Source organism: Pteropus vampyrus, unplaced genomic scaffold (assembly GCF_000151845.1).
Source record: "Pteropus vampyrus isolate Shadow unplaced genomic scaffold, Pvam_2.0 Scaffold244, whole genome shotgun sequence".
Taxonomy (NCBI): Eukaryota; Metazoa; Chordata; class Mammalia; order Chiroptera; family Pteropodidae; genus Pteropus; species Pteropus vampyrus.
Genome location: NW_011889025.1, coordinates 2,049,738 through 2,068,944, shown reverse-complemented (window position 1 = coordinate 2,068,944; position 19,207 = coordinate 2,049,738). Strand labels below are relative to the sequence as shown.

At 36.1% G+C, this 19,207-nt stretch overlaps 1 protein-coding gene across 10 annotated transcripts in view; it reads right to left on the bottom strand.

The window, feature by feature from the left end:
- The window catches only part of PAK3 (p21 (RAC1) activated kinase 3), a 286,225-nt gene that overhangs the window by 52,729 nt on the left and 214,289 nt on the right, over positions 1–19,207 (bottom strand). For all 10 annotated transcript variants that reach the window (XR_002776059.1, XM_011374345.2, XM_023520009.1 and 7 more), the window contains 3 exons: positions 9,842–9,973; positions 8,904–9,069; positions 1,327–1,390 (listed from right to left, as the gene is read on the bottom strand). Coding sequence is in view for 9 of the 10 variants with exons in the window: in XM_011374345.2 (XP_011372647.1) it covers positions 1,327–1,390; positions 8,904–9,069; positions 9,842–9,973 (362 nt within the window). In the remaining variant the exon portion in view is untranslated. The remainder of the gene's footprint in view (positions 1–1,326; positions 1,391–8,903; positions 9,070–9,841; positions 9,974–19,207) is intronic.

The following is a 19,207-nucleotide window of genomic DNA, read 5'->3' as shown; positions in this document are numbered from 1 at the left end:
GATGAAGGTTGGCTATATATTTCTTTCTGAGTTTCTGCCTCTCAGGGTCTTCTCACCTTGATTCCCACCAAGCACAATCCCCAAAAGTAAGGGGTTAAGATATGCTCTTCTTACCCTCTAGCCAAAATTTCTAATGAAGACTTCCCTTATTTACTGGGATAAGTTGGTAATTTCAAAAGAAACTTTAATAAAAAATCTAGGGGAAGAGAAAGAAATAAAATATAGAAATCAAACTTGTATGTAATATATAATTTTCTGAACCTAAGAATCCTAGGAAAAAACAGTGAAGTGTCTGAAGAAATCCTACATTCTCTTACCCAAAAACAGACTCTATTGGCTGAAGGGCTAGCACAATTTTGCAGGCACATTAGCTGTATCCCTTCCTTCACAGCCTCTTGTTCTCATTCAGGACACCTCTAAGGTACCATCCTGGTTCCTGACATACAATAATAGTTAGTGCACCTAAATATTTGTCTCATTCCCCATTTAAAGATAGCCCTTAAGAACACTTCATCTTTCTTTAAACCAAATTTTCCCTCTTTCAATTGCTGTTGCCTACTCATGCCATCCAGCTTGGTTTCACATTGATGCTTCAGAACCAAGCCTAATTATATAGCTGACTTGTAGAACTGGTAACTCCTACCTTTAGCTCTAGTGAATAATCTAGTCCTGTGGTTCCCATGTCTAGCTAATGATCAGGATTATCTGAGGAATTTATCTAAAGTTCAGTTTCCTGGTCTCCATTCCATAGTCCTGAATCAAATCTCTGGCAGTGGGGCCTAGGAAACTTTATTCTTAATGAGTATAGGAGATGAAAATGATGTAGTCTATCTCTTTTAGGGGTTATTGATCAATTTCGTCCTTACCTGGATAGTCAATTTTGTTCATCTCTGGCTCATTCAATAGGATTTTCCCTACCCACATTCTGTCACTTTCCTGTTTGACAGTGAAATGGGATCTTAAGCATAACATCCGTACAGATGTGGGGGGAGGGGCAGAGATAAAGGGGGTTTTCATACAAATTAAAATTTCTATAACCCCACTTCCTTTCTAGAGAAATCAGTTTGAATCATCTAAATATGTGGGCTCAAACTGTCCCTAAAAAAAATCACTGTCAGCCCAACAATGGTGAAGATTCCAGCAGGATATGTTCCTTGGGTAATTAATAGTCTGTCTGCCAACCAGAAAGACCGACATTTAGGGTGTAAAACACGAATATAACCCAGGAAATGAGAAACATAATTTACTAGAAGTCCAAGTTGTTACTGAATTTTAATATATATCTCTGGTGCTTATCTTCTGATATTTCAAATAAAAATCACTTACCCTTGACCAATTTTTTCAAATCTTGTGTATTTTTTCTTTGGGTCACCAACACTCACAATGCTTCCTGAGTAGGAGGGGAGGAGAGGGAAAGAGAGAGAGGGATCAAAATTGATTGATTTCCCTTTAGGTGATACTAAAAATTAAGATACCAGAGTCAATGACAAATAAAACATTAGAACAATATTTCCATAGAAATTGTGATTTCTATAATTTATATGGATAATGATACATTTTATTAAAATAACAAATAGTAATATATTAAATTAATAGTAATAATCCATGCTGTTTATATTAAACATTGATGATGTTTGGGAAACATAAAGGACTGGTCACAACTCAACATTTATTAAAAGTCCCCATAAAACTATACTGTAGATTAGGAGATAAAACCATCTAAAAACTTTTACATATTATTTAACAAAATCACTATCTTCTCAGAAATGAAATGAAATTGAACACTATATTACATTCAATTATACTGAATAAATATCTATCAAGCAATTACTATGTACCTAGTACTGTGTGAGGGGTGATGGAGATGGGAACAAAGTTTAATTATAAAGTAATAACATTCATGCTTTTAAAAAAATACATCTCTGAATCTAGGACCCTAGTAGCACTCCAAACATCTTGAACAGCTTTACTGTGGTATGATTTCCATACCATAAAGTTCATCCACTTAATGTATACAATTCAATGGCTTTTAGTAAATTGTTAGAGTTGTACAAATTTACTAAATTTTACCATGATCTAATATTAGAACATTTCATCACACACACACACACACACACACACACACACACACACACACACACACAATCTTGTACCTATTATCACTCACTGTTCATCCCCCTCAGCTCTCCAACCCATCCATAGGCAGCTACTAATCTACTTTCTGTTTTGATAGATTGCTCCAAACATTGTGGAGTATGTTTAAAAGCCACACAAGAAAATCATTAATTTATCATGTTTAAATATGGAAAAAAAGGATTTTATTATTTCAAAATATCAAATCCATCACTCAGAGGATGAATACTTTCCATCATTCAGAATAAATCGAGAAACTGACATTGACTCATCAACACAGTGCTCAAATAGGTGTAGAAAAATTCTCAGCCATAGCATTATGTGAATAAGGGTGAAGCTTCTCAACGGATATACTTTGAAGGGAGTCATTTATTTGGATGTCTCTGGCCCTTCCTTCTTTCTCTTTGAAAGCAAACATATCAGCATCAATACTTTTGAGTTATACCTTACTAATATGGCTCCTATCCTAAAGAACTGTAGAGTCAGTTTGTAAAACAAGATTTACGCACAAGAGAAGCTTAACTAATCAAAAGGAGGTCCATAGATTCCATGTCCTAATTGTCACTCTTATTCACCCCCTCCTCTTCATGCCCAGGAACAATGAAATTGTTCAGGCCCTCATCATCTCTTGTCTAAACAATGGTGCTAGTCGTTACCTACTTCTAAACTCTGCCTTCTCTAATTCCTCTTCCACAATGCCTTTGGAGTAGGATAACTATAAAATTCATAAACTGAGACTGTCTTGGGTAAACTGAAATGCATGGTCAACATACTTAAGAGTAATTTTGATCCATTGTTCTTAATGCCTCAAAAGTTCCTCTTCACTACAGGATCAAGTTCAAATTTCTTAGACTGGCATAGAAAGCCCTTTATCATCTAGCTCCTACCTAACTAGTCTATTCTCATATTCCTCTCTTCTTCATTCCTCCTACTTTGTATCCTAGTGATACTATCACTATCCAAGGCTTAAGTCTTTGCAGATGCTCTCCCTTTCCCTTTCCTGTTTAACTCATGAATTCTTATTTATCACTTGAATATAAGTCATCCTCCTTTGTGGAGTCTTCTCTAATGCTTATATTGAGACTTAACATGCTTCTTTTGGAGGGCGAAAACATTCTTTTTATCCATGTAACTTCAGTGCCTAGAATAGTGGCTGCCACTGAAAAAATATTTGTTGACTAAATGAATAAGAAATATATATTTAAGCAGTAAACTGTGAGCTACAGATAATACCTCATGTTAATTTAGACAATGATCCATTTTATAGGCTAGTGAACAACTTAATTTAGACCTATCAGTAGACAGTATACTTTAAAAAAAATAAATGTTCCACTCATGGATTGTCCATTGGGTTTTGTTGTTTTTTTATAATAGAAGTCCATGTTTTAGTTAGATTAAATAAGACTTACACAATATGTGAGTTGTATTATAATTTTTTTCTCTTGTATTTTCAATCTCAGTCAATGGTACTATTACCATCCATCTACTCAGTAGCCTGAGTAAGAAATCTGGGAATCATCTTTGACTCATTCCTTACCTTCACTCCCCATATGCAGTTGTCTACTGAGTCCTGGGCTTATGACTGTTTACCTCCTAGATACTATTTGAATGTGTCCCTTCCTCATTACTACTGTTCTGGTTGGACTCTTATAATTTTTGTCTGGGCTATTTCAATAGCCTCCTAACTGGACTCTGTATTTCCAGCCTCTGTCCATGTCAGTCTAGTCTTCACACTTCTGTCAGGATGCTCTAAGGGTAGATCTAATCATATGATTCTCTGGTTGAGGAATCCTTGATGTCCTTTACACAACACCTACAGGAGCTCAAGCTCCTTGGCGTGGAATGCAAGGTTCCTGCTTTATTTCCCATCTCATCTCATGACTTCCCCACTAGAACCATAACAAATTAATTGTAGCTCATGACCAGCTAGCTCCTGCTTAACAGTTTAGCTTCCTCTCCTAAAACTCCAGTCCATCACCAATACTATATTCAAGAGACATTGAATAAGTTAGAGTTCCCAGGTATATACCTTCATACCTTCTTTATATGCTATTCCTTGCCTGTAATTTCCTTCTTAAGTTTTCTTCCTGGTAAGTTCCTACTTATTCTTTAACTCAGCTTTGATGTTACCAGTTCTAAGATTCTTTCAAGTAAAGTTAATAATTTTCCTTCTATGTACTACTACTGTACCTTCTCTCCCTCTTTCTGCCTCTCTTGCTTTTGCTCTTGCTCTCTTTCTCTGTACTCAATACATCCTATATCTACATCTATTTATCAGACTGTGTATTAAGGACAGAAGCCATGTCTTATTCATCTGTATATCTTCAGCGCCTCTTCACAGAATGCTGTGTGTGGACTATACTGGGTATTCAATAAAAGTCTGTTGAATTAAACTCAAATAAAAATAGGCGTTTCCTTTTATAAACATCCTATATTTTAAGAGAGGGATCGAAGAATGCATTTTACTTATATCTATAGAATGCCACAAATTTAACAATTTCTAAATTGCTATTTCATTTTTCAAATTGTCTCACAGATTTCCACATCACTGAGAGCTATTCTTATTTAAGTCAGCTTTTAATATGTAAAGGTCTGGATATTTTGGGTGCGTGCGCGCGTGCGTGAGTGTGTGTGTGTGTGTGTGTGTGTGTGTGTGTGTGTGTTTTAAATGAAATAAGATTTTAAAATCGCTTGAAACCATAGTTTTAAAAATCAGTTTATAGCCTTCTAAGAAAGTTATATATTAAGTTGCTGAGCAAAGTCTTTTTTATAGACTGAACAAAAATAAATAAGCTTTAGCCCAAGCCACTTCTTAAATTATGACCAATTCCAATTGGCAGGGTTTAGTTAATGAGGTTTTATGGCAGTAAAATATTCAGTATTTATTTCCATGTTATGCAGGGTAAAAAAAATAGAAATAAATTCTTTTATGAGGATTACCAAAAACAACCATTTTGATGAGATCCTGCTTCTGAATTTAACTGCTATTCAAATAAAATGGTTCCTCACACCCATAACCCTTCATAGGAAAATGTGTGCTGCCATCTACTGATGTTAGACAAGTGCACAGGAAGCCTTGTCTACAATTCTGAATGACAAAACAAGTTTGTAAAGTGACCTCTTTCATCATAGCCTTTATAATTTGCTTATTTGCTTTTATAAATTTTAGTAAAGAAAGGAAAAATCATGGTGACACAATAGGAAAAAAAAGTGGCAAAGATCCCCAACTTAAAGTCAAAAGGGGAAAAATGATAGTAATGCCAGAACATTTTCTACCAGAGCAATTTCCTAAATGAGAAACAGACTATTCATTTTAAAATACAGGATTTAAGAAATCACTAATACTAGTATTTGTAAAAGGATTCATGATGTGGTTTCAGTGGCAAGAAAGCCCATCTATGTATTCTCCTACATATTAAACTAAGTTGAACTCCAACTAGTAGATTATAACTTCAGCATAATGAAGGTTTTGATTCCTGAGAAAAAGTAAAATAATTCTCTAAATTAATATTAAGTCTATCTGAGGAAGAATTAGGAGAAAGAGTTTTGAGTGGGGAATACTTGGGATGGGAAGGATAAGAGGAAAAGGTGATTGCAGGGCCCAGAAGGGAGAGGCTAAAGACAAATTTCCTGCATTGCACAATTTTGTTGACAGCGGCTTTTGAAAATTTTTACTGAAATGTAGGGGTTTCTTTATTTTCTAACAGATTCAGACAGACCGCAGTGAACAATCCAGACCCAGGTTATCTGTCTGTGTAAAACTGAAAGATGATCGGTTCATTTCAGCCACTAGTGATCTAATGGTCTGGCCCCCACGATCAGTATCTACATGGAAGATAAATAGCCTGGAGGCTCTGTGGTCTAAGCTACCCACCTCATAGTAATCTGATCTGAGACTAAAGATGAGGCAATTCTCATCAATCCCCATGCTTATGGTAGGGGGCAGTGTCTACTCTGGTATGGGCTATAGGTCATTCCTTTACTTCCCTGTCTCCTTTTCCTATCTCCTTTACCTCCGAGCACAGACTTCTCTATTCTTTCCCCAAGCTCCAATGAGGGCCTAGGTTCCGAGGTCCTCAATGACTTCAGTACAGGGAGGGACCATACATCTTGGATTATTACTAGTTTCAAACATTCTGTTCCACTGGAAGACTCCATGCCCCAATTTTTCTATATTGAAAAATATGGTCCTCACATTTTACCAAAAAAAAAAAGCATAATTATTTTATGCTACTATTTATTGTGCTAGGTGTCTTACCTACCTTATACCTCATTTAATCTTCACAAAATCCCGATTATATTGGTAATATTATTATTTCATTTTTCGGATGAAAGAAGTGAAGTTCAGCGTTGAGTCACTTACTTAAGGATACACAGCTTGTCTAGGTTTATAACTCAGATTCAGCTATGATTCACTTCAAAGCCTGTCCCATTGTACTATCTTATCAAGGCTTTATAATCATGGGATAAAACAGTTACTACCATTTACTGAGCATCTATTGTGTACTAGGTACTGTTGCTGAGGTTTTTACATGCATTTTTCTCATTTAATTATCATAATGCTATGAATTTGGTACTATTATTATCTCCATTTTTTTGGACGAGGAAGAAGAGGTCCAGAAAAATTAAATACCTTGCCCAAAGTGAGAAAGCTGTTAACAGTGGGCTTGAAATTGGAGTCTGGCCCTGTCTGACTTCAGTCCTGTCCTTTTAGCCACTGGTAGAGTTATATAAAATCCATCCTATAGACAGAGTACTAATATGTAGTTATAAGAGTGCTGGTGGAACAGGAACAAGAAAGACTGACTTTGCAGTATAGCTCAGCCTAGATCTGATTCATGAGAAGCACTCTCCCCTTTCTCCACAGGTTTTCCCTGTCAAGATCTTGTAAGCACAAGGTAAAGTTGGCAGTTATAGGTAGCCCACTGTCTAGAGGAAAAATGATTCTTTCTAGGCCCAAGCATTGTCCAGCAGAGAAGAAAACAATCCTTTATTTAAGGTACGATGTACTTTGAATTGTACACTTGAAACTTACTGGATTTTGTTGATCAATGTCATCCCAATAATTTTTAATAATAATAAAAATAAATAATATGTCCATAAAATATAATCGAAGGTAGTTTTTTTTTTCTTTTTCATCATGTTGCTCAGTGCAGGACAGAGTAAACAACAAATTATAAAGACCATAGCTCTGAATCCATTACAGCTTGCAAGCAAAGCATGACTCTCGCCCTGGAAAATAATGCTTGTTTCTCTGTCACTAAACTTGAGAAAGCTATAAACACATTTTAATTATAATAAATCTATTGAGATTTGAAACAGGTACCAAATAACAGTCATTTTTACTAAAGCGAGGCTGTTAAGAGTTTAAAAATCTAATATAATCTCATAGGTCATGTCCACATGTCCAAAGTAAAAGGAAAAACATTTGAGGCAATTGTCTGAATAATTGAACTGAAATTATCCGGGCAATTCTTTCATTTTTTCCTTCCTTTTTCCACATATAGACACTTGGGATATGCAGATGCCAAGTGGATAATGGAAACAGTGTAAATTTAAAGGCAAACAAATTTGAGTTCAAACTTTGGCTTTGCCATTCATTAGTTTAGTGACCTGGTCACTTTAGCTTTTTGAGGCTTACTTTCACTGATCTGTAAAATGAGGCTATTAAAATCTACCAAAGGAGATTATTGTGAAAATTAAACCCGATAATATATATAAAGTGGCCAGCACAGAAAGTGCTCAATAAATGGTAATTATTACTGTTGTTATTAGAGCAAATAGTTGGCAATAGTACTAGATGCATAATCATGTAATATCAGCTGGCTAAAGTCCAGCAATTCCAGTTCTGAGGGGTCACTAACAGCTGCAACCTGAACCTTTGCCTTTCCAAATGCATCTACCTTAGAATGTGTCAACCTCAGCACTGTTCACATTTGGAGCTGAATAATTCCTTGCTGCAGAGGGGAAAGGAGAGGGGTTGTCATTTACATTGTATTTAGAAACATCCCTCGCCTATCCCACTAGGTGCCAGTAGTACTCCCTGTGTTGTGAAAATAAACATGTCTCCACACATTGCCAAATGTCCTTTAGAGGGCAAAATGGGCATTCTCTTCCTTTTCTGAAGTTTTTTTTAGATAGAAATTTGTATAAAAGAAGATGGCTCTAAATGTATCACACTATTAACATTTATCTTCCAAATAAAATTGTAAGTTTCTTGATGGCAGGAAATTATTTTTCTATCGTTTTATCCCAAGATTATGGCATAGAACAGACAAATAGGAACACAGTAAAGATGTATTTGTTTGCTGCTAGCATTTGCTGACCCTGTCCCCTCTCCACATAGAAATGCTCCTAAATTAAGAGAAAGGGCTATGTTATAACAGTTGTCGGTTTTAATTGACAGTGTTGGGCTTCGATTGACTTATCATGATTGATCAGTTGGGGGCACTTGGGATATGATCAATAAGATATGACATAAGACTACTGTATTCAGGGAGTATAATCTTAAAATAAAACTACTTAATTGATTTTGTCAACTTTTCAGCTTAATTGATTTTTTTCAAGCGAAAATATTTAGTTTCTGTCACATTAGGAATGTGAGAAAGGGAGAGATCTGGAATGTACAGTGAGTCCCAAACTTTACATCTCATGCCTTCGGGGAGCCTAGAGTCTATACAAGCAGGTTTGAAATTCTAAAGGATCGATCCCATTCCACTTTATGAGAAACCATTACATAAAGAAAGTAATGATGGCAAAAAAAAACTCACTTAGCTTCTCTAGGATCTCCTCATCGGTCATCTTGGATTTTTTCCTTTGTCGATCTGTGTTTCTATACAAGGTACTGGAATTGGCATTCTCAGCAGAAGGTGGGGTGACCTCTTTATTTGGTGCTGCTGGTGAAGCAATGGATTCAACCACGGAACGAGTGTAGATCTTCAAGACAAAAAAAAAATCTACAATTAAAACAGCAGACCAAGGTAAGAGCATGAAGTCAAGACACTGTCATATCAGTGAGATTTTTTAAAAAATCAAGACAAATTTTTTAAGCAGTTTTAGGTTCACAGCAAACTTGAGAAGGTACAGAGGTTTCCCATGTACCCCCTGACCCCACACATGCATGACTTCACCCATTATCAACATCCCTTCACCAGAGAGAACATTTGTTACAGCTGATGAACCTATTGGCACATCATAATCGCTCAAAGTCCATAGTTGACATACGGTTCACTCTCAGTGTTGAATGGTCTATGGGTTTGGACAAATGTATAACAGTATGTATCCATTATTATGGTATCGTGAAGAGTATTTTCTCTGCTATAAAAATCCTCTGTGCTCTGTCTGCCTTCCATCCCTCCCCTTACCCTGCCTCAAGTACACTGCCCTTGAAAACTCTTAGGAGCTAGTCCTTTGAGACCCATATATATGCTGTGCTAATCCTGGTACTCATACATCTGCTTATGCAAGTCTTCCTACCTGATTCATGTGGATTTCCTTCTCTATCTTAACCTCTGCAGCAGTTTTATAACTTAGCAATTATTTGTATATCGTTAGGTATTATTCTCTAATTGTCATGTGTTGATCTTGTGTCCCCAAGTTCTGAGGACATAGTAGATGCTCAATAGGAACTAGCTGATTAACTGGATTCTGACTCTAAGTTCCAAAGGACATCTTTTGAATCATTTGGAAATAGTTACTTTTAACTTACTGATTTTGTATGCTCTGGTCTTGGTGCAATAACTGGTGGGGGCTCATTGTCATCTTCGTCCTCTTCTTCTTCTTCGTCTTCTTCTTCAGACACAGGAGGAGCCAAAGGAGGCTCTGATGCTGTTTTCGTACTCTTATGACAAAAACAAAGTTAAAAATGAGATATTAACTTCTCATCGTTTTCCTACAGAAATGATATAAAGGAAATGGCATATGTACATATGTAAGGATAGAAGGGAACTACTTTTTTTACAAAGAAGTAGAATCATTTACAATTTGGTAGCTAGGACCTGTCAAACTTCAGAGATAAATTCAGGTCATGGTTTAAACAGGATAAAATTAAAAAAAAATATTTTCCTTTTCCACTAAACTAAAAAACAGTGAGATATTTGCTTACTATTTTAAGGTTCAATGTTTTTGAAATCAATTAATACATTTAAAAAAATCAAATAATTTCTACTAAAGCTTTTGATTTGTACTGGGCAGATTGTCAATTTATTGACTGCCAGGTTGTCAAACAGAAAAGGGTTTTTGTATACCATAAGATTAAAGCATGCATATGGATATGGTATTAATACAGCTCTGCAAATACTAAATACAAGCAAGCTCATAAATGTTTCTTCCCTGTTCAATCTCCTGACTCGAAATACTCAGAATGAATCCAGGCAAAATGGCATAGATGATAGAGGCTTTGTACATCTCCTCTTGAGACCACACCAAAGTTGTGATGGAAACATGGAGCAAACAGCAAACAGAGTCACCTGGGGTCTAGAAGAACAGAAGCCCTATAACTAGGGAGAGAAATAAAAAAATCACCCTGTAATGGTAGGAGGTAGGAGGGGTTGAAGATGCAAGGCCCCCTGGTCTCGAATAGCTGAGGGGTACAGAGCCTACAGCAGTTGCAGCCGGCAGCTGCAGATGTTCCTTTTAAAGTGGCTGTGTTCATAACTGGATTTTTGTGGTGACGGACTTGCTTGCTCTGAGCAACAGCACCAGGTTGGCTGCTCAGAGGGCACCAGAGACTTACAGGGGGACACTGAGTTGTTGGAGTGAGGGCCGGAGCCACGGTTTTCTTCCAGGCAGAAGTGCTGGCGGTATCCATTGTTCCTCTTTTGAGCCCACCTTCCTCCCAGAGTGTGGACGCAGCACTGCCATAGCTGAGATGTCATCAAACTGGATAACAGAGGTAATTCCACCCTGAGGATTCTCTGAAACTCCACCTCATCCTACTCGCAGACCTACCAAAGTCACATCCAGTTGTGTCCTCGGTGTGTCTTATGCCCCTTGCTGAGCAGCTCCAAGCCCCACAGTGGTAGTAGCTGGCCTTGTTTTCTGGCATGGCCTCTACAGGCAACTAAAAGCACAGCATCTGTGGATTGCTTGTTGAATCTTAACAGTTTTTCCTGGAGGGGCACAGGCTGAGGCTAAACTTGGCCTACAGCTGAACCCCTCTCAGGACTGTGCCGTTGCACACCTACTACACAAAGCCATGCTAATAAGACTGGGAGATTTAGAAACAGACACAGAAAGGTAGCCAAAATGGGAATACAAAGGAGCAGAAACCATGTGAGAGAACAGAACAGAGATCCAGGAATAATGGAGTCAAATGATCTAATGGATGCAGAGTTCAAAACAATGATTATAAAGATGCTCAATGAACTTAAAGGAAGTATAGATGAACTGAGTGAGAACGTTAACAAAGAAATAAAAAACATACAAATGGAAATGGAAATTATAAAAGGAAACCTGTCAGAAATGAAGAACACATTATCTAGGATGAAGTGTATATTACAGGGAATCAACGGTGGATAAAACGGAGGTTCAAATTACTGATATAGAGAATGGGGTAGCAGAGGATACCCAATTATAACAGCAACAAGAAAAAATAATCCAAAAAAATGAAGATAATTTAAGGAGCCTCTGGGACAACATCAAATGTAACAACATTCGTATTCTGGGGTACCAGAAGGAGGAGAGAGCAAGAAATTGGAAAACTATTTTAAGAAATAATGATGGAAAACTTCCCTAACCTGATGAAGGAAAGAGACATACAACCCCAGGAAGCTCAGAGTCCCAAACAAGGTGAAACCAATGAGGCCACACCAAGACACATCATCATTAAAATGTCAAAGGTTAAATATAAAGACAGAATCTTAAAAGCAGCAAGAGAAAAGCAGTTAGTTACCTACATGGGAGCGCCCATAATACTGGCAGCCGATTTCTCAAAAGAAACTTTGCAGGACAGAAGTGCTAGGCACAAAGTATGCAAAGTGATGAAAACCCAGGATCTACAACCAAGATTACTTTATCTAGTAAAGCTATCATTTAGAGTCAAAGGACTGATAAAGAGCTTCCCAGACAAGAAAAAGCTAAAGGAGTTCATCACCAAGCCAGTATTACAGGAAATGTTGGAGGGATTTCTTTCAGATGAAGAAAAAACATGTTTCAAAAATATGAATAAAGAATAGCAATAACTACGTATCTATCAACAAGTACTTCAAATGAAAAAGAATTAAATGCTCCAAAAAATATATAGAGTGGCTGAATGGATAAGAAAACAAGACACCTACAGATACTGTCTACAAGAGACTCACTTCATATTTAAAGACACAGACAACTAAAAGTAATGGGATGGAAAAAGATATTTCCATGGTGGACCTAGAAGGTATTGCATTAAATGAAGTAAGACAGATGAGGACAAATACCATGTGATTTCACGTACATGCAGAATCTAAAGAATAAACAACAACAAAAATGGAAACAAAGTCATAGAGAGAAATTTTTGAAGGTTACTAGATGGGAAGGGGCTGGGGGGACGGTGAAAAAGGGCACAGGGATTAAGAGTACAAGTGGATAGTTACAAAATAGTCATGGCGATACAAAGCGTAGCATAAGAAAAATAGTTAATAATGTTGTAATACATATGTAAAGGTGAAGAGGGGTACTAGATTTAGTGAAGTGATCACTTTCTGAATTATATAGATCTCTAATCACTATGCCATACAACTGAAACTAATATATTAGTGTATTCCAAATATAATTGAAAAAATTCATTGAATTTTACACTGTAAATATGAGCAACTAATTGTTTATTATGTTTCAAAAAAGCTGTAAAAAACTAATTGATATAATTCACATAGATTAAAGGAGAAAAATCACGTGCTCATCTCAGTAAATAAAAAATGTTTGAAAAACTTAAATATCTATTTATGATAAATATAAAAATCCTTAGAAAACTAGGGGAAAAAACACTCAGAGTAACAGACATGAAGATCTAAGGAATGCTCATCTATATAAATAATTGTTCAATAATAACCAACAAGTAAATATTGATTTCCAATGTTAAAAAATGCAATAAAGCCAGTACCAAAAATAACAACCATAGTATTTAGGGTCTGTTTTTGATCATTCATGTTAATGCAGGGATAAAATGATAGTACAGCTGGATTATTATTTATTTTATTTTACCTTTTTTTCATTAAGTTTATTGGGGTAACATTGGTTAATACAATTATATAATTTTCAGGTGTACGTTATCACTTGACATCTGTATAGTCTATTGCGTGTTTACCACCCAAAGTCCAGGTTCCTTCAGCTGCCATATATTTGATCTCCTTTACCCACTTCGCCCTCCCTCTACCCACCCCCCCATATTTGATCTCCTTTAACCTTCTATCTCCCCTCTGCTCCTCCACCCCACTAGTAACCACTAGATTATAGTCCTCTGGTAAACACTAGCCTATAGTCCATGTCCATGAGTCTCTGTTTGTCCTGTTCATTTGTCGCTTTTAGTTTATAGCCCACATATAACTAATATCATGTGATTATCAACTTCTTCTGTCTGGCTTATTTCGCTTAGCATGATTACCTCGTATCCACCCACGTTGTCGCAAATGGCAGTATTTCATCTCTTCTTACAGCTGAGTAATATTCCATTGTATATATATACAACAGCTTCTTTAAACAATCATCTATTGTAGGATACTTTGGTTACTTCCATGTCCTGGCCACTGTGAATAATGCTGCTATGAACACTGGTGTGCAAATATCTTTTCAGATGTGAGTTTTCAAGTCTTTGAGGTAAATAACGAGTCGCTTTTTCTCCGCATTCTCTCCAGCATTTGTTATTACTTGTCCTGTTCATTATAGCTTTCTAAGAGGTGTGAGATGATATCTCATTGTTTTTGATTTGCATTCCCCCTAATAGCTAGTAATGTTGAACATGTTTTCAAATATTCGTTGGCCATTTGTATGTCCTCTAGGGAAAAGCGTTCGTTCAGGCCCTCTGCCCATTTTTTGATTGGATCATTTTCTTTGTTGTTGTTATTGAGTTGTATAAGTTATTTGTATATTTTGGATATTAGGCCCATATCAAAGGTATTGCTCACAAATATATTTTCCCCATTTGGATGGATGTCTCTTTATCTTGTTGATGACTTCTTTTGCTGAGCAGAAGCTTTTTAGATTTATGTTCCCATGCTTTTGAGGTCAAATACATAAAATCCTCTATAAGTCCAAGATCCTTGAGTTTAGTTCCAATGTTTTCTTCTATGCATTTTATTGTTTCAGATCTTACATTTAGGTCCTTAATTAATTTGAGTTAATTTTGGTGTAGGGCGATAGACAGCAGTTTAGTTTTATTCTTTTGCAGGTGGCTTTCCAGTTTTTCCAGTACCATTTATTGAAGAGGCTTTCCTTTCTCCATTGTATATTTTTGGCTTTTTTTTGTCGAAAATTATTCGCCCATATAAATATGGATTTACTTCTGGACTCTCAATTCTGTTCCCTGGTCCATGTGTCTGTTTTGCTGCTCATACCATGTTGTTTTCATTACTGTTACTTTGTCGTATAATTTGAAGTCAGGCAGAGTGATGCCTCCAGCCTCGTTCTTTTGTTTCAGGTAGACTTTGGTAATTTGGGGTCTTTCGTGTTTCCATACAAATCTGATGATTTTTTGTTCTATTTTTTTTAAAAATGCTGATGGGATTTTGATAGTGATTGCATTAAATCTGTATAATGCTTTAGGTAATATGATCATTTTAACTATGTTGATTCTTTCAATCCAAGAACATGGAATATCTTTCCATTTCTTTGTATCTTCTTCGATTTTTTAAATAGGTCTTGTAGTTTTCATTATATAGGTCCTTCACATGTATCGTTAAATTTATTCCTTGGTATTTTATTCTTTTTGTTGCAATTGCGAAAGGAATTATTTTTTCCACTTCTTTTTCTGACACTTCATTATTTGAATATAGGAACGCTATGAATTTTTGAATGTTGATTTTGTATCCAGAGACTCTCCTGTATTTGCTTATTGTTTCTAGTAGTGTTATTGTGGAGTCTTTAGGGTTTTCTATATAGAGAACCATGTCATCCACAAATAGTGACAGTTTGACTTCTTTATTACCTATTTGGATACCTTTTAAATCTTTCTATTGCCTGATTGCATTTCCTAAGACCTCCATTGTTATATTGAATAACAGTGGCGATAGTGGACAGCCTTGCCTTGTTCCTGATCTTAGAGGGAAGATTTTTAGGTTTTCACCATTCAGTATAAGTTGGCTGAGGGTTTGTCATAGATGACCTTTATTATGTTAATGCACTCTCCTTCTATACCGATTTTGTTAAGTGTTTTGATCATAAATGGATGCTGTATCTTTTCGAAGGCTTTTTCTGCATCTATTGATATGATCATGTATTCTTATTTTTAATTTGATTATGTGGTGTATCACATGAATCGATTTGTGTATGTTGAACCGTCCCTGTGCCCACTTGATTGTGGTGTATAATCTTTTGAATATGTTGTTATATTCGGTTCACTAGTATCTTATTTAGGATTTTTGCATCTGTGTTCATGAGAGATATTGGTCTGTAGTTTTCTGTTCTTGTGTTATCTTTACCAGTTTCTGGTATCAGAGTAATATTGGCCTGATAAAATGAGTTGGGAATTATTGCATCCTCTTCGATTTTTTGGAAGAGTTTGAGGAGAATAGGTATTAAATCCTTTTTAATGTTTGGTAGAATTCACTGGTGAAGCCATCTGGTCCTGGATTTTTACTTTTTGGTAGGTTTTTGATGATTGTTTCAATTTCCATACTGCTGATCAGTCTATTTAGATTTTCCAGTTATGTTTTGTTTTTATTCAGTCTAGGAAGGATGGAGTTTTCTAAGTACTGGTCTATTTCCTCTAGGATATTAAATTTGGTGTTATGTTTTTCATAGTATTCTTGTATGATGCTTTGTATTTCTGTGGTGTCTGTCATAATTTCCCCTCTTTCATCCCTGATTTTGTTTGTGTCCTTTCTCTTTTTTCTTTAGGGAGTCTAGCCAGGGGATTGTCAATTTTATTAGACTTCTCAAAGAACCAGCTTTTTATTGCAGTTATTTTTTCTATTGTTTTTGTTTTGTTTTGTTTTCAACTTCATTTATTTCTGCTCTAATTCTGATTATTTCTTTCCTTCTGCTGATTTTAGGCTTCATTTGCTCTTCCTTTCCTAAGTTTTTTAAGATCAAGCGTTAGGTCATTTATTTGGGCTTGTTCTTGTGTTTGGAGATGGGTCTGTAATGCTATGAACTTTCCTCTTATGGCCGCTTTTGCCATGTCTCAAAAGTTTTGATATGTTGTACTATCATTATCGTTTGTTTCTATGTATCTTCCGATCTCTTTTTTTATTTCTTCTCTGACCCAGTTATTCTTCAGTAGCATGTTGTTGAAACTCCATGTATTTGTGGTTCTTCCTGATTTCTTTATGCAGTTGATCTCTAGTTTCAAAGCAATATGAAGAGAGAATATGGTTGGTATGATTTCAACCCTCTTATATTTGTTGAGGCTATCTCTGTGTCCCGGTATGTGGTTGATTCTTGAGAATGATTCATGTATACTAGAGAAGAATGTATAAGCAGCTGTTTTGGGATGGAAGGCTCTGTAAATGTCTATTATGTCCAGTTGGTCTAATGTGTCATTTAAAGATGTTATTTCCTTATTGATTTTCTGTTTGGATGATCTGTCCATATTCGACACTGGGGTATTTAGGTCCCCTAGTACGATAGTGTTCTGGTCTGTTTCTCCTTTTAGTTCTGTTAGTAATTGCTTTACATATTTTGGGGCTCCCTGATCGAGAGCATAGATATTAATAAGTGTTATGTCTTCTTGGTGCATGATTCCCCTTATCATTATGAAGTGTCTCTCAGTATCTTTCTTTACCTTTTTCATTTTGAAGTCTACTTCGCCTGATATTCATACAGCTACTCCTGCTTTTCACCCAATGCCATTTGCTTGAAATATCACTTTCCACACTTTCACTTTGATTGTACTTTTGTCTTTGGAGCTGAGATATGTTTTCTGGAGGCAGCATATTGTTGGGTTTTGTTTCTTGATCCAATCTGCAACTCTATGCCTTTTTATTGGTGAGTTCAGTCTATTTACATTTAGGGAGATTATTGAAATATCAGGTTTTCTTATAGCCATTTTATCTTTTGCTTTCTGGTAGCTCGGTGTTTCTATTGCTTTCTTTTCTTTGTGTGTGCTTTTTTATTATTATTATGGTTGGCTTTTGTGGGTTTTGTCTCTAGTTCTTGTTCTATGTTATATACTTCAGTTTTGAATCTTTGGTGTATGGTTACCATTATGAATAGGTAAAGGATAATTATATATATATATATATATATAGTCATCCATTTTCTTCTGTGCGTGCCTTATCTTCATTCCCCTTTGCAAATTTGGATCTTTGAATCCTCCCCTTTTCAGTCATTATTATCTCAATTTGTCCCTATGCATGCTGAATGTTCATTACTATCTTGTTGTAACAATTCTCTTATTATTATTTAAGCTTATAATGTCCTGTTCTTAGTAAGAGTTGCACCCCTCTGCTTCTATTTGTTTGATAGTCACTTTACTCCTAATTATGTATTTTTTTTTTTGTCATTTTGTTTTAGGTGAGCTGACTCCTTTCAGTATTTCCTGTAGTGCAGGCCTCATAGTGGAGAATTCCTTCAGTTTTTGTATGTCTGGAAAAATCTTAATTTCTCCTTCATATCTAAAGGAGAGCTTAGCTGGATACATTATTCTAGGCTTGTAGTTCCTTTCACTTAGTGGATTAAATATTTGATTCCATTCCTTTCTGGCTTGTAAGATTTGTGCTGAGAAGTCTGAGGATAATCTAATGGGTTTTCCTTTATAAGTTACCGTTTTCTTCTCCCTGGCTGCCTTGAGAATTCTGTCTTTGTCATTGATTTTTGATAATTTTAATACGTGTCTTGGTGAAGGTCTTCTTGGGTTGAGATAATTTGGTGTTCTGTTGACTTCTTTAATTCCAATCTCTGGCTCATTCCTTAGTTTTGGGAAATTCTCGTCCACTATTTGTTTGAAAATGTTTTCTAGTCCCTGCTCCTTTTCTTCGCCTTCGGTAATGCCCATTATTCTTATGTTTCCTCTCCTGATGGTATCAGCTAGTTCTTGTATTACTCTCATTATTTTTCATTCTTCGGTTTCTCTCTTCTTCCTTCTGATTTATTTCTAGATTTCTGTCTTCGATATCACTGATCCTTTCCTCTATTTGGTCGATTCTATTTCCCAAGCTTGCTATTTCATTTTTCAACTCTTGCAATGTGTTTTTTTTATCTCCAGAAGATCTATTCTGTTCTTTTTGAGTGTTTTGATCTCCTTGCTCTGCTCATCTAGTTGTTTTTACAGTTCCTGAAATTGTTGATATGACTCATTTCAGAATTCACTGAGTATTTTTCAGAAGTACTATATTGAATTCTCTGTCATTTAAGTCGCATATTTCTATGTCTGTAAGCTCATTTTCTGGAGATTTTTCTCTTTCTTTCTGAGATGCCTTGTCACCTTGGTTGTTCATGGTGTTTAATGGACTGTTTATCTGCCTGGGAATTAATGGAAATGTATTCTGCTTTTTTTTTTTTTTCCAGAGAGAATATTTATTATATATAGGTCTCTCTTTAGCGTGCTGCAACAATGGCGCTTTTCTTTTGGTTTCCAGTAAGTGGCATCTAAGCCTCTTGTATCCCTGCTTTATATAAAGCCTTAAAAATATCTTTTAATTTTCTGATAGATATTTAATCACACTCACTACCCTCAGTTTCAGTCCCTGTCAGTGTTAGCAACAGTTTCGATAGTGTTTGCTCAGATTCCCCTGGGCTCCATGGTGTTCAGTCTCGGAGGGTATGGGGAGAGGGGCTCTCTGGGTTGGGCGTTGGCAGCTGAGGCTTGATTTGGCAACTGCGGCCAGTAAAAATCAACTATTGTTTTTCTGCCTTCCTGCTTTTCAGCCTTCTGCCCTGATGCCTAGGCCTTGCCATTGGTCATGTGTAGCTCACAGCTTTCCCAGGCAGGGCTGTTCAGGGTACC